Raw genomic sequence first — 16,250 nt, forward strand, 5'->3', positions numbered from 1 at the left:
AACACAGCTCCAGGTGACAATCATATAAATCTTAGTTATTGATACCAATACCACTGATGTGACTTGAGCACTCCTTGAGTGGGGCCTATTTAAATCAAAGGCTCTGTCTCAGTTATTTTCTAGCAAGTTCATACATGAACAGCTCTCCAGGGATAAATCCTCCCTGCTGCAGTGTGGAGTCTCTTGGAATACTTGGCAGATCTCTGTATATGACCTTGCCCTGTGAATACAAGAACTGTTCTCCAAAGACTCTTCAACTTCTGACGTATAAAAGCAGCTTCTACTGCAGATGTATGGCGCTAAGGGGGAAAAAAAAAAAAAAAACAACAACACACCAGCAGATTAATCACCCGAGTCAAGAGAAAAAAAATGTGACATGAGCTTACATAACAGTGTTGGGAAAAAGCTAAAAAACCTTTTGTCCTTAAAAACACTTTAAACTCTCCCACTCATCTGGCAGACGTAATTGCCACAACCAAGGCAGTCTTTGTAGGAAAATGGAAAGAAACAGGTTTGCTAATGACTCAAAGTAGTTTCCCATTAGAAAATTTAATATTAAATTTAGTTCCCATTTAGGAGCAGGGTCAGTAGTACAGCAGAAAAAGTCTAACTAAACTTTTCAAAAACGCCTTGCAATAACACGAGTGAAAAACTGAAGAGTCTTCTTGCAAAAGGATGTGAACCTGAAAGAGCCAACAACTAAATTATTTATTGAACTGATGGAAAGAGGAATTTTTTTCTAAAGGATAATCCAAAACAAGAAGCAGAGCAGCAAGCAGTTCTAACACAGTCTCCTGACAAAAGGAACGTGAAGGAAACACCCAGGCTACTTTTCCTGTCCACAGCATCAGGAAGACAATTCCAGGGTGAGACTAATCTCCCAGAAAAAAAAAATTAACATTGGCACGTTCATATACCCACCAAACACTAGCCAGAGCATTGCTGCGCATCTCCCCTGATGATCCAGAAGTGTCCAATTTTCTACTGAGCAGATGGAGCTCTTGGAACAGACTTTGGAATTAGTCTCCTCCACCCAAAACCTTGTTTTGAACCACCTGGAGATTGAAGCTATATACTGAAGGTCAGAACCAAGGAAATCAGTGCAAGGCATACAGGGGAAGGAGCAGAATGGGTCAAAGTCAACAAGCTTCGCATAGGCCTAGCTAAAAGTAGCAGTCATGTCCTTTGCTAAGTTCTCTGTGATGAGATGATATAAGTATTTACCTATTTCTTTTGATCAAAACCTAAGCTCTTAGTGGAAGCCACAGATCTGAGCTGTTTAGAGAAGCTGGCGTCAATTTAGGTTCTAAGACAGCTTGGCTTTCTTCAATGGCAGAAGAAAGAACAAATGCCCTCATATTTATGCTCGAGAGAATTAAGAAATGTAAACAGCATATCTATTCAGGAGCTTCACTCCAGCAATAGACATAAGTGCTTGGGGTCATATGTAGGCATATCGTGGAAATTTTGCACAACTATAACTTGCAAGAAGAACATTTCCTCAATCAAATTCAACAATTACCAAAGCAAACATTATTTCATGTCTATCGCCATGGGACCAAATCTTAAAGGCAGAGATCTCCTTCAACATTAAGAAACAAAACACCACCACAAATGTGGCTCCTCCTCTCTCATCCCTCTCCTATTTTTCTCTTTCTCTCTTGTATTTAATAGACCAATATCCACTGAAGGAAATTAAAGGCTGCAAAAAGACTTCTCCCATGAGAAACTCGTCCCCAGGACTAGGCTTGGGGTGCCTTGTCAGTGCCTCGACCTTCGTCTAAGGCTAGGGCTGAAAGAAGACCATGCAAGAGGGAGGTATATGATTTTCATTGTTCTCTGCCCACTTTTGTTCTGCTGGGGATATATCTTTTTGATCCTAGGGCTAGGAAATGGGCTGTCAGAAGAAACTGAGAGCTGCCAAAGTATTCTCCCACCGAGGAATTCATCTGAGCTCAGCCCTGGATGTCTTGCTTAGGCATCAGCTTTTGGTAAGGATTAGCACTGACACACCTTTAATTTATCCTTAGCATACAGAGGTCAAAATTATGCATCCCTAGCAAAGAAAAGTGAGCAGAGAATGTGAAAAAAACCATACATCTCTATCCAAGTCACTTGAGAATTGTACATTGGAGATTGAGGATACCAAAGCAATAAACTCTGTCATAAAACTATTCAAAATTCTCCCTATTGTGAAGAGCATCCCTTCCATTTCTGTTAACTTCGTTAGCTTGCACTGCAACACATGATGGTATAGCTCAGGTACCCCCTTGTAAGGTGTCTTGCTTAATATACTGGTGAAGTTAACTGTTTCATTGCTCAGTTTTCCCTTCCTTCTTCCTCTAATGTCAGTCAGTCTGAGTGGCTAAAGATGTAAGAGCAGCCACACAGGGTTCAACCACGGGTCTGGTAAACCTCTCTAAGCTGCCTCTGACAGCAGCCAGATGAAAACGTAGGGCAGAACACCACAAGTTTGGTCTTCTCAAAGCCACAGCCTCACCAAAATGTCTTCCTTTCATCAAGGTTTCCAAATTGTCCAAATTCATTAGAATCTTCTTCCACAGTATTTAATTTTTATGTTTGTTAAGATATCTGTTCTCTTTCATGAGAAACACAATCAGTGAGGTACAAATCTACAACCAAAGATACCTACATACAATTATAACATGCAGAGACACAAGTTCACATATAAATGTATTTTCAACCCTAAACTTAATGCTTTGTGTATCCAGAGTGGCCTGATTTACTTCAATAGTAAACTGTTCAATCAGTATTTCTGGAAAAAAAATTTCTCTAAAACACCGAGTATCAGTTTACACAAGAGCACTGAATAACATTTAAACCACCTCGTTTGTAGGAAAGAGGGCCTAGAAAAGATCCCACCGAGCCCCAATTCAGCACCAGAAGAACAGAAGGAGTCTAAATTTAAAAAAAAAAAAAAAAAAAAAAAAAACCCCACACAAAAAAAAATAATCACTATAGAACTTGGGTAAGTCAATATAGGTAATTTACTAGAGGCCAAGCTGGCACGGCTTCTGTGAAGGCAGAAATTATGTCCCTTTCCCAAGGTTTTCAAAAAGTTTAATTCAAATGGTAAAGGAAGGTTTACTTTCCATGATCTTTTAATCAAGTCCCCCATAAAATAAGGAAAGACAGACAAAACTGATTCCTGAACAGAACTGTTAAAATCACTTCCAACCAGCTGACTGCAAGGACCCACTTCAACCCATTACCAATCATTTAACACAACTATTTAAGAATGGCCCTTCAACAAATGCCATAAATGGCAAATAAAAAAAGGATTTTGAAAATTCCAGGTTACATTATGTGAAAAGACAGAGCGCTCTCCCTCTTTCGAAATGGCTGAGATCATAGAGCCCAAAAGGCAGTCCGATATTTGGACTTGACCTCAAACAGACAAAGCCCTGAAGTCTGCCACTTCCCTGCTCAGGCAGATTTTGTGCCATTTGGTTCATTTTTTAAAAAACAAACAAACAACAACAACAGGCAAAACAAAAACAACAACCACCAAAACTGTTGGCAATGGTATCACCACCTAAAAATACCGTTGCTGAATGTGAGAGATGAGTTTGTGACATGCAGCCTTTTGCACTCTGACCACCACACATTACTGTCCAGTGTCCCTGCAAGAAAATCCCTTGAGAAAGGGAATCTCTTAACTACGAAATGAAACATCTTTAGCAATCAAGACATGTGCTGCATACCCAAAATCTTCCCTGAAATATGTTGCTTTACCACCTTATTTCTGATATCTGATACCATACAGACAAAAACTCCAGAGTTTTTCAAGTTTCTCCACTTTATCACCCAGGCTTCTTGCATTTTTGTCTCTTCTTTCCAACCACATACAGGTTTTTTTAGCCGAATTAGAAGTAGTTCTTTCCGTAACTGGATAAATCACCAGTTTTCATCAGTATTAGTGATAAAAAGTGGCACTTTAGTGAACCAGCCAGTATGTTAAATACTTTCTAAGCTGACTAATTTCAACTGAATGATACCTAGCTTTTTCTTAAGAGGCTTGAACAGCTTTGCTGGGATTGTCAAGCTACAGTTACTATGTAAGTCTAATTCATAAACCCAACCTCTTCAAGAATTTCTCCATATCCTTGACTATACACAGACATGCAACCATCTGTCTTACTACCTTTCTTCATGTCATCCTTAGATCTGGATCATGACTGGTAGTCCAAACCGGAGACTGTGCCAGCGGGACCTCTGAGCCAGCAGAAAGAGCTCAATCTGCACTGGGGAAGGAACTGCTGTCTTTGGGGGTGGGGGTGAACAGGATGAAAGGCACAGTTGCCAGTGAAGTACGGAGTATTAATAAATGTAGCTTGGCTATTCTAGGCAGGTGCTCACGTACCAAGTACATGCTATTTAACAGAGTGTGTACTGTCAACATCACAAAGGCAAATTGAAAAACTAGTAAAAATAGATGGATATAACCTTTGTTTCGCATCCATAAAATACTGTTATATGCATTTTGAGTTCAGAAACACAGCAAATCATCAACTGCCTAAAGCCTCTATTATTGCTTACCTTTACGATATATATAAAATTGTTTGAATTAACAGAACACAACCTTTACCAGCTATGTAACATTTTACTGAATAATTACAAGTTCCAGACATGTTACAGGATGTACCGAATTCAAGTATAATTACAAAAGAAAGAACATATGCAGAGAAATACTTAAATGTCTACACCTCACAAATCAAAATGACTTCCCCATACTAATATGAAGTAACCAAGACACAGAATGAAAAAGCCAATACACCAAAAAGCATGGGGGAGGAGGGGTGTGGATGGGGAATACATTCGATTAAAAGGCTGCATGGAAAGGCTGCATGGAAAAACACGTTTCAACTTTGAGATTGCCCTTTGAAAGTTCTACCACCAGTGAAAATCCTCACTGTTGACTTTCAGATTTAATACAGTTTGCCAATAGCCAAAATGCTTTCCAAATGCTTTAGGCATTTTTCAAACACTTCTTCACATATAGTTCTTGAGCATCTTTAATTTGAAGAGAAACTTACAAAAAAACCCTTTATATTACATCATTTACACAACATTACATATTTTTTTTCTTCTGTCTTCAAATTTGAAGCAGCTGACCACAACCTCAAAAGTTTTAAATACAGTCTAAATTTAGGTTACAAAAATCAATTGTATCCTAGAGTGTGGAGCTGTATTCCACTATTTTAACAGACACCTCCCCATAACAGCGCTATAAATGCTGACAATACAAAAATTTGACCAGGCTTACTGTTAGCGTAACACTTATAAAAAGTAACCAAGACCTTTTATTTTAATTGGTGGCTTTGATTTACACAGGAAAAAAAAATTGTCCTCAAGAGCCTCGTGTATTACAGGATAGAATGACAATTTTCTGCCTATCTACTATAATCTGTTATAGTATCTGTCTATAGTATTTAAAAAATGTACATCCTTTTCACATTATGTTTTCAATGTTTTCTTTAACTCCTTTTCAGAATGTGATGATTTAACTAGAAATCTTGCTTATTGACAGGCATTTAAGCAACTTGAAAAATATGGACTAACATATTCACCAATGATTACAGTCCATTGCAAGAATTCTGTAGACCTTAAAACACCGCACCTTTTTTTTTTCCCCGTAACATCTTCAGTATGCTTCAATCAGTGCTTCAATCATTTTCTGGCTGAAAGAACCAATTCATTTTCTCTTCAATTCACTGCATGCCCCGTTTCCATAATTAAAATTACTCACCCTCCACTCACCAAATACATACCTCACCAACAAAGCTCCAGACTGAGCAGTAAGAGTAAGTTTTCAGAGAACAAATAGGTTTATACCTGCAAGACTGAATACCATATTAGGAAACAGTTAAACGGAGGCACTGATTTTCATTAGAGGGAAAAAAAGATGCGTTTTTCCTGGGGGTGGGAGGGAGGAATCACCCAGCTATCTGAATATTCCTAAATGAAAGCCAATGTCATACTACATAGTTTTATGCAGTTTTATGATATTCTAATCAAATACCATTTCTTACTGTTCTTTTCCTCTCCAATCACAATTTCTTATTTCTGGCCACATTTTTTAGATGCTCAACACCTTAGTTTTTTTCCTTCCTTGTATTCTTTTCTTTTTACCACACACTTTGTTATAGTTTCTTTTCTTTTGCTTCAGCAAAGCCTGACTGACTGCAGTTTCTATAGTCCATACAACCACTTAGAGCTCCTGGCACATTTTGTTTTCCTCAAAGGACATGCATTTCGAAAGTCTGGCTATTGTGCTTTAAAGCCTGAACTCCTATTTCTTTTTATATGTAATAAAGATACAGTCTACTTTTGACCTTAATTATTTGTGTCTCACTAACAAGAAAAGAAAAATTACTTATTTAAGCTACGCAACTTCTCTACAAAAAAAAAATCTTTTTGGTACACCTTGACTTCTCATTTACATTAAGCAGGTAAACTGCAAAAGAGATGCTAGTTGTACTCTCTATTCAGAGCTAACAATAAGAATAGAAGCAGCACAATACTTAAGCTATAAGATAAAAAGCACATCGTCATTTTATATTCCCTTCCGCAATGAGCCTTTAGGCATGCACAGAAGTTCAGTTTTTGTACAGGAGTCAATATTAATCAATTGTTCTATTCTACCAAGCCAGAATGCCTTAAGAACATATGACCATAAAATGAAATACTTTTCTTTCAAATCTTAAACAATATGCTTCTGTGGATTCTTTTGTAAGAAACACATCTAAATCAACTTTAGAAAAAGGATTACTTAATTGAGAATTTTCAAAAATTGCCACACTTTGAATACACAAAAGCCTAAAAACTCTTTTGAGGGAAGCTTGTATTCGATGCACTCATCATTAGTAGAAGTACTTTCATAATGCGTAATTTTTTCTTTGTAACGGAAAAAAGATGTCAGCTAAAATGATAACAAATAAGGAGAACACAGAATTGCAATCAGCATATCACCTAGACAAAACTCTTCCCTGCGCTCTCCCTTATCACAGAAGGGCCAGTAAAAATCTCTCAATAAAAACTGAGTCTCCAGATATAGCTGAAAAAACTGCACCTGCCAGAATCAGAAAACTCTGGTAGTTTTGGCTAACATGATTTGTAGCTTTCAAACCAGCAATCACTATTGTCAACTATCAATGAACAAGTACAGTACAAAATCCAGAGACCAAGAGTAGCATCTAGCCCTGCTACTAAAAACACAAGATGCTCGTAATGGCTTCCTCCTCTAAAAGTAAGAGTTATTAAAAAAATAATAAAATCTGTGTGGGAATTCAAGGAAGGAGAAAAGTAGAAGCTAAAAAACCTTCAGCCTGAGTATGAATCACAGAGGATAAAGGATGCAACTTGTCCTTAAAAAATATTTTCCTGTTCCCTGAGTCCCTGCTACTTCTAGACCAGAACACACAGCAAGCAGTCTCTGTAATACAGTAGTCCACTAAAGTATTTACTACTACAATATGCTTAATAAATGCTTTAAAAAGTGGAGGAGTAGAGAGGGACCATATCAAATACTGAATTCCACAGTGTATAAAGGAGACAATTCAGACTTGAAATTGATTCACAGGGGAAAGATAATCACTTCAGAATTTTATCTTTTATAGAAAAACAAATTCTAGAGGTAAACACGTATCATTAGTGTCCAGCCAACTTTGACTTAAAATACATTAAGATCACTCAGTATATTGGAACACTAAGACAATTTTTTCAAACATCGCAAGTTTCACAGAATTATGAGACATTGCGCAACATGTAAGCAATCTTTCACAAAGCAGAGGGCAGTAGTACTTTAAACACAATTTTAAAAAATAAAACCTGCAAGGCCAGTCTACAAAAATAAATTTTTTTAAAAGACCACACCTTAATTGAAAAAAATCCTAGAATACAACTTTATTGTTAAATCCTCACTCCTTTTCCTTAAAATCCTTTTCCTTAAAATCAATCTAAAAGAAACATTATGTAATTGCATTTGTGATAAAGAAAAAATCCACTCCTCCACACTTTATAAGTTTTCTTTAATTCTGAGGATTCTATCATGTAAATGTATTACCTAAACATTTTCCCCAAAAACCACTAAAATAAAAGTAAACTTAGTACTGGACCCACATCACCTTGAGTTTTAGACCCTAAAGACAGTTAAGAAAAAAAGCAGTAAAAACGTCAAAACTGCTAAAAACAATATGCAAATTATAATATATATTAAAATGTAACAGCTTGGAATTACTTTTCCTTTCCAACCTGACAAGGCTCAATGAATTGATATTTTCATCCAACTGCAAGACATGTAAACTTACAAGGTACTGCCAAAACCAGGTACTGCCTTTTGGTGGTACATCACCATCCAGATCGTTTTTAAAAATGAAACTGGGTCTTCAAACTATGCAACTGTTATGTACCCAAAAATATTCAAATTCTGGCTTCTTAAATTTAACATATTGTGATGCTATAATCAATTATGTAACTGGGAGACAAGGATCTGAATTTTATCTTGGAATACAAACAAAAGTGTGTGGATGGGTATTGCTTCGGACTCAGATAAGGAAATTAAGATCGAATTTATACAAATTACATCTCTGATAAATAACAAAACATTTTTATAGGCTTTTGGACCAGATGCCCCGTAAGAATATAAACTCATGCCTCCTCTTAAACAAGATATGGGAACACTTCGGTATTGAGATAACCTTTACTAACCTCTCAGTGAAATTTCTGCCCTGCAAAGTGCATACTAACACTACTCATTCATCAGCAACTCCAGCATACAAAACACTTAGATCACCTTGGCTGTCTCCACTACCCTCTCCAGTAAGAACATTTTCCCAGTTTTACTTCTCTTCAGGTTTTTAAGATTTCTGGAATAATGGGTTTATTAAAGTGTTTATTCAAATTCAAAATCCATATAAATATTCTAGGAAGAAGGAAAGAGGTTATGCATTGTCAGATTCCAGTGCTCTTCATGAGTAAGACTAACATCAGCAGAGTGCATACTGAGATGAGATGAAGTTTCCATGGAAGGGCGAGGAGAAAGGTAAATGATTTATAATGTGCTAAAATATGCCTTATTTACTTGATACAGTACACTTCCAAATTAAACTTTAAACTGCATTTCAAATTACCGGGCTCAATTATACTAACCAGTTCTACAATAGGAGAAAACCAGATAAAGTAAGCCTTCTTTTGGATTAGCCATAATAAGCTAATATGCTATAAAGAAGCGACCAGTGAATAGGGATTATGGACAAGGGTACTAAAGAGACCCTTTCACTCACAATTACTGCATGTGAAGTCCCGTCTGTAACTAAACCCTGGAATGTTTTTCTACTTAAAATGACCAGCATGCAAAGTGCTTTGCAGTTGTCAAACGGCATGCTGTTTTAAATTCTCATAATTCACCAGTAAGTGACACTTAGTATGAAAAAAAAACATTCTAAAAAGCTTTTAGTCAAATCTGGACATATTGGTCTCCACAATTATTATTTGCTGCAATGCTTATAATTTAATCTTAAATTGATTTTTGAAGACTTGTGTTTCATATCAACATTTCTTCTTTCAGTAAGTCAGTCCATACTCAGCAACTGAGTCACTAGGAGGGTCTTATTACCACCTCTCATCCATAAGCAATTCTCATTTTACTGAAATATGTTAAAGTGCATAAAGGATTTTCCTCAGAGTTATTTATATGCAGTTATTTCACTTATATTTCAACTTGCATGATCAGTACTCATGGCCTTATTAATAAAGATGGGTCTCAAAGAATCTGGTACAACTTGGGTGCCTACTGCAGAAAGCCTTGAGGCTGATTACACACAGTGCAAGAATTGCACATTTCAGTGTTATAAACTCTAAGCACTTATCTCAGGATTGTTGAGGACCACTGATAGAATTACTTTACTTCCCCAAACAAGCAAGGTCAATTCTTAAAAAACACAAAGTAAGCGGTTTAGAATTCAGATAACAGATAATGTCTAGAGGTAAATAAATTAAAAATACAATGTATTCATTTGTTTAATTATAAATAGTTCTAATACATTTTTTACTGTTGTAACTTCCAACTCTTACACCTTCTAGCAAAGACCATATCTGGCAATACAGCCTATTAAAAGTTTAAAAAGCCAAAAATGCCAGGGAACTTTTAATAAGCACTACCATAAATATCTCCCAGATTACATCGGAAGGTACTTACAAATAAGAGAACAAGTGTCAAAGTAGGGAAAAAAGAACAAAATTTAAACAGAGGAAGTTCACTGAAATCTCTACACAGTAATTTCTTCACAGTAACTTAACATACTCTGGCTAACCACATACAGCTGACTCCACTGAGGAGAAAAACCTTATTTAGGAGAAAAACCTTATTTTTCTGAAGTGCGGTTGGTAATCACAACAGTGGCAAAAAGCAGGTTTCCAGGTCACGGTACTTGAGAGAAGGCCAGTGCCTCTTTAAAAGAATTTATGTCATAGAAAAGAAAAACTGTGAAACAACCACACAGTTGAAATACTACAATTAGTTTAAGGTTGGCAGGTTCCACTGGAACAAACTCTTCCTAGCTAATATTAATATCTCCCAAGAACCTTTAATGATATCTTGAAAGAAACTAAAGAAGTGCAAATTGACTGCAAAGGGACACAAATGGAAAAAACTAAATGTGTTCGTTATTTTCAGGCAGCTGTATTTGCCTAACTAAACCTCAAGTCTTAAGTTCTGAATTGCAGTAAATATACTCTGACAGACTCTCCTGTGGAATTTAAGTCAAGTAGCTTTTTAAAACTGATTTTGCCATGGAAATTTTTGCCTGCGAGTCTAGCGCTCTTCCAGAAACAGAAGCCGTGCTAACAGTCCAGGAAGCCTACAGCAAAATTAAGCGAGGTATGGTGCTGAGGTCACTGCAATTTCAGAAGCTTTTTCAGCCCTTTACATGACTTCTTTCCAAAATGGTAGCAACCTGAAGATTTCTTCTGCCAAGTCTATAATATCTCCAAATCCACATGACGAACATCAGGATTTCGTTGCTGAAATAAAATAAATTTTAAAAAATACATTTTTATTGAAAATATTCAAACACATTTTTGCACATGGATACAAATAATATATTTCTGGTATGATGTTGGCAACTGCATAACAAATCCCCTTTGCTGCTAACATACGGACTATTTCAAAATGAGGAATAGCTTCAACAAACACTGCCTATACTATAAGCAATTTTTTGAAGGCTAAGTCATCTTTTTATTTGACAAATACTTTTCAACATCACAGATAAATTAGTTCTTATGCTTTATAAAGTATGAAGCAGCTCTCTTGATTTTAAAAAGGCAGTTGGCTTTTATATAAACCTGTCCAAATAAACATATATATATCTCTCTCTCACTTTAAGAAAGTTTTAACAGATACTTTCCTGAATAAGGGGTAAGATTGCTGAAATAGTTTGTTCTATGCCATTGAAGCTATTTATAAAGATTCAAAATACTGTTTCTATTAAGAAATACGCATTTTCTGATATTGTAGAAATACGTTGTTGTCATTATATGGATTGTATAATCCATGAGAGGTTTACTGAAAGTCACTGACTTCAAAGTCATCCAGCATGTGAATCTGACTAGCATATTTAGTAAAGCATATTCAACAGCAACACAATCACTGAAATCCCTGCCTATACCAAAAAACAGTATTCATGTTTATAAAATAATTAGTCATGATCCTACTCCTCAAAAACCGTGAAGAACTAGATCTGCTGGTGCAATTAAACTGAAAAATAGTATTTTGATTTTTAAACAGCACCACCCTAGGGATAGAAAATAAAACTAGAGTATTTATCAAATATAGTAAGCAAAGACAGACATGTTCTTGAGCCATGTCTCCTGATGACTGGAAAAGGCAGTCGTGACAGGACTGTATTTGCCTGCCAGTCAGTATACTTATAGTTCTGTATTCATGCCAGAAAAGGTAAGATTAACAGCCACAATATTATTATGAAATTAAAAATGGAAACAATCCTTTGTTGCATCAACCAAAGGATATTTAAATCACAGAATGAAAAAAAAAAAGTAATGATAAGAAAGTTATGACAGGCTTATAAACGAAGTAAACACTGTACTGCTTCAACAAGAGAAAAAAATATTGAGTAAAGCCCTCATCACACACTGATGTATTTGATACAATTTATAAATTTGTATACAATACAAATTTGTATTTGATACAGATTTAAAAAAAAAAAAAAAAAAGATTGAAATTTGCTTCTTTACAACCAAAACAGAATTCAAGAGCCTGTAAATAACCTGCCATTCTGAGAATACAATAACAAAGACACAATCAGGTCTCATTTCACAAAAATGTTGTTCTACAGTGGTATAAAATTGAACAAAATACATAACAAACGATCAATGGCAAAGTTTGCCGCTGGTCAGACCTCAGTTAATGATACTATAGCAAGAAAATTTGCATTAGGATTATCATCCTCATCCCCTCTCCCAGATTTACAAACAAAATCCCAAAAAGTAGATGCAGTGATATTGTTTAAAATATATCACAGAATAAGCACTCCTTAATAAGCAGCTAAATTTTACCTTTAGGTCCTTCTCAAGTCTGTCTACTTCAGCCCCCAGCGTGTCAATGATATTCTCACCATGTTTAAGCATGAAGGCTTCTAATTCTTCAAGGGTTTTCACTTGTTGAATTTCCTAGGAAGAAATCGAATTTAAGAGGTTGAGATAAGGGAAAGAAAAGAAAGGAATAACACTACAGAGGGTCCTGATATATTTCGGGGGTGAGGGACAAAACCAAAAACAACACAAAAAAACCACTTTTCAGCTTTTGCCATTTCCTTTCAAAACATCATCTGTTTTTATGTCTCAAAGACACAGAAAAGTAGCATCTATTCAATGAAAACAGCTGGCTTACCGTTACACCTGCACTTGATATAAAACCTTCTTCTATCTTTAATGGATTTTCTCCTTTATTTTCCAAATAAGTTTAGAGAATTTCATTCATTTTCTGGAAGTTTCTGGGGTATCCCTTGCTCACAACAAGGCAGAGCAGGGTACCCCTGTGTATTCTTTCCTCATTTTCATACATTCTTGCTATTCCATTACACTGTTTACTCTGGGCATCACATTTACCAACTCATCTGAAAATCCACAAGGATTACTATGAATGCTGCTGTAAATACAACTCCTCCATAATATCAAAAAAACTCAAAGATAGTTGATAGGAACTCGGACTAGGAGACCCATAGCATATGAGACTGAAGGAATGAGGTTAAGGAAGACAGGATGCCATGCTCCTCCCTCCAAAACACCACAGACATCAGAAGCACCAAAGCAAGTATTACAACATTATCATGAGCTTTCCTTAGAGTCTCACACCAAGTTGGCCAGAAGCCACTTGCCCTGTCGTATCTCAGCCATAGTTTAGGCAATACAGCTGCAGTATGTTTAGGACAAATAGGTTGTTGCTAACAGACACAGTAATTATTAAATAGCTAATTCTTCTTGTGTATACAACTACAACACAACATCCATTTCTCCCCCCACCCTGCCCCTCCATTACTCTAAAACTGAAGAGGAATAATGTAATTGAGTGAGCTTAAAAGATATCCCAACCACAATAAACTATGACTACGATCACCTATAACAAGAAACGAGATTAATCTGAATGACAGCATTTCAACAAATATTTCACAACTTTAGAAAGAGTAATGTTGATAGCAATGCTAGTTGAATGAGCTAGTTATTTGAAAAACTATAGATCAAAAGGCAAGCACTATGTCTGCCCTTGACTCTGGGTGGCTGAGTCCTGCTGAAAATGGTTTTATAGCTGACACAAGGTTACTACATGAAACTACTATGACCTGTGTAAGAAAAAGTTGCCAACCTAGAAACAATCAGGAAGAATTTCCCAACAATACTAGTTGGAAGAACCAGCGAAGGTTGTAGGCAATTGCCAAAGGGAATAGTGGGTAAAGAACAAAAGCTAACAAAGCCTTTGAAAAGAAGAGTAGAGTACTAAACATTGCAAAGCAACTGAGACTTGGCAATATAAAACGAAGCAAACCTGCAGCGCCTCAGTTGTGCAAAGCTGACAGCACTCTTCCTCTCAAAAATGTATTAAATTGAAATCCAATACATGAACATATCTCTTACTGCACTATATATATAATATACACACATTTTTATTTTGACATTAAAGGGCGGTACTTTTTAAAAACGGACACTGACTAATGGTTTAAAAAATTGTAGTAATTTAAATGTAAACTCAGATAACTTCTAAGTTGTGTTTAACAGACAGACATAAAATGCAGACATCTGACATCTACTTTTCATTTTGAAAGGGTAGCAAAGAAGGAAATCTTGTAGGTACACAAGCAAATGTATATAAGCAAGTTACTGGCAAAAATGGGTAAGCAAGCAAAACATTTTGCCCACTTAAAACTCTCCTTGTAATTTAGATAAATTATTTTTTACTTCATACTTCATAGCTTTGCTGTGTAGAGTCCAGCTGAAAGCAGTTTTGCATTTCTATATTGAAGAAAGGGATTAAGAAAAGCTACTCTGAACGACACTAAAATCAGAGACAGACACTTACTTAAGGGTGGTTAATTGTTAAACACTGTCAAAATGCTAAGTCATGTGATGCAAGCAATCCATATTCAAGCCTAGTCTGAATGGCAGGATCTATAAACCATAATACTGCATCTTCAGCACCCAAGGCAAATGGCTCTGCCAAAACAGATGCTTATTCTCAGGTGACAGGCTTCCAGTTTTAACTAGAGATCTTGTAATTCAATAAAAACTTATTGGAAGAATTATGTTCTCATCAAAGTTATTTTGGACAAATCTGTATTTTCTAACAAAAAATTGAATTTTAAAAAAAAAAATCTGTCTTCCTCCTACCCAGGCCCTACTCAGCCCAAAAGAGTGGCTCTATTTCAGCAGCACATAATATGATTCCGTGTACAGATATTTAACACACTAACACAAAGTAAAAACATCTGCAATCCTTCAAACTGAAGAAGTGGAATATATCTCACCTACTTGAAAATCTTGGTTTTAGACATACTTGAAATTGGAAAGTAAGTATCAAATACTGGGAGTTACAAAATCATTTTTTTTAAACATACTTGTAGCAGCTGTTCAATGTCTTGTTTTTCCAGGTAAGAACGAGTAACAACCCGTCCATCAAAGTCTACTTCTGCCTTGAATCTCACTTTGCTCATTCCCATGTCTGTGGCTTTAACATCATGAATTGCTCTGAAACACATAATTTTTAAAGAAAATGTAGAACAACATAAAACAAACACCTAGCTAGTTTGTCTTCTGATGTTAACAATACTGTCACAGTAAAATGATCCTGTAATTTTAAACGGCCACTGCCTTTGACTAACATATCCTCATTTTGCCACCACACACTTCCATTAAATACTGATTTATATTTAACCGGTTATACCATTTCCACAGGCATCTGCTACATTAACACATCTATAAATGGCTTGCTGAGATAAAAGACAGACTACAAGAAGCATCGCAGATTTAGAACTAGATCAATTGTATTAAAAAAAAAAAAACATCCCACAACAGAAAATGAGAACTTCCCTGTTCCGAGTTCAACTTACTTGCTACTGCATGAAACTTTTTGTCCATATACATATATATGACACTATGTAACAAACTTTAAGTACCCTCAATTCTGAAGTAAGGAACAATAATCTATTGTCAATTACTGAAAGCACACATTGCAATTATAGAAGTGTCCTTTCCTAGATAACTACAATTTGTAAAGGCATGGAGAATTTTCTATTTAAAGTTACATTTGATATAAGGAAAAGTTATCGATGTCGTGTTTGGAACTCATTTTTGATTGTACTGAATTATTGATCACGACTAGTCACAACACAGTTGTTTGTAAATGCTGAAAATGTATATTTATTTAAAGGTTCCTAATAGATACTAGAACATGAATGTTGTAAAATGTTTATATTTTGGTCCTTTGAAAACTTCTGTTTCTCTATAGTATAGTTTTGTTCCAATTTGTTAGATAAACTCTGTGATGTGTGAATATAGGTAATAAACAAAAAGCCCTCTATTTTTCAAGGATAGTAAGATATGAAGCAAACTCAGGACTCGGAGATACTGCGGTGCGTTTCAACAGTGGAATAAATATAAAATAAAATCATAAAATAAAATATTCTAGTTTTTTTCTGATTAGATTAACACTTTAGATTAGT

General features: G+C 35.7%; 1 protein-coding gene across 1 annotated transcript in view; it reads right to left on the bottom strand.

The window, feature by feature from the left end:
• Nucleotides 1-10,489: 10,489 nt before the first annotated feature.
• SLC30A9 (solute carrier family 30 (zinc transporter), member 9) overlaps nt 10,490-16,250 on the bottom strand; it is a 31,967-nt gene continuing 26,206 nt past the window's right edge. Inside the window, exons 15-17 of the mRNA XM_009574270.1 lie at nt 15,147-15,276; nt 12,595-12,708; nt 10,490-11,043 (exon numbers count right to left, since the gene is read on the bottom strand). Coding sequence (XP_009572565.1) covers nt 10,999-11,043; nt 12,595-12,708; nt 15,147-15,276 — 289 coding nt within the window. The 3' untranslated portion in view covers nt 10,490-10,998. The remainder of the gene's footprint in view (nt 11,044-12,594; nt 12,709-15,146; nt 15,277-16,250) is intronic.

This window comes from Fulmarus glacialis, unplaced genomic scaffold, assembly GCF_000690835.1.
Source record: "Fulmarus glacialis isolate BGI_N327 unplaced genomic scaffold, ASM69083v1 scaffold13410, whole genome shotgun sequence".
Taxonomy (NCBI): Eukaryota; Metazoa; Chordata; class Aves; order Procellariiformes; family Procellariidae; genus Fulmarus; species Fulmarus glacialis.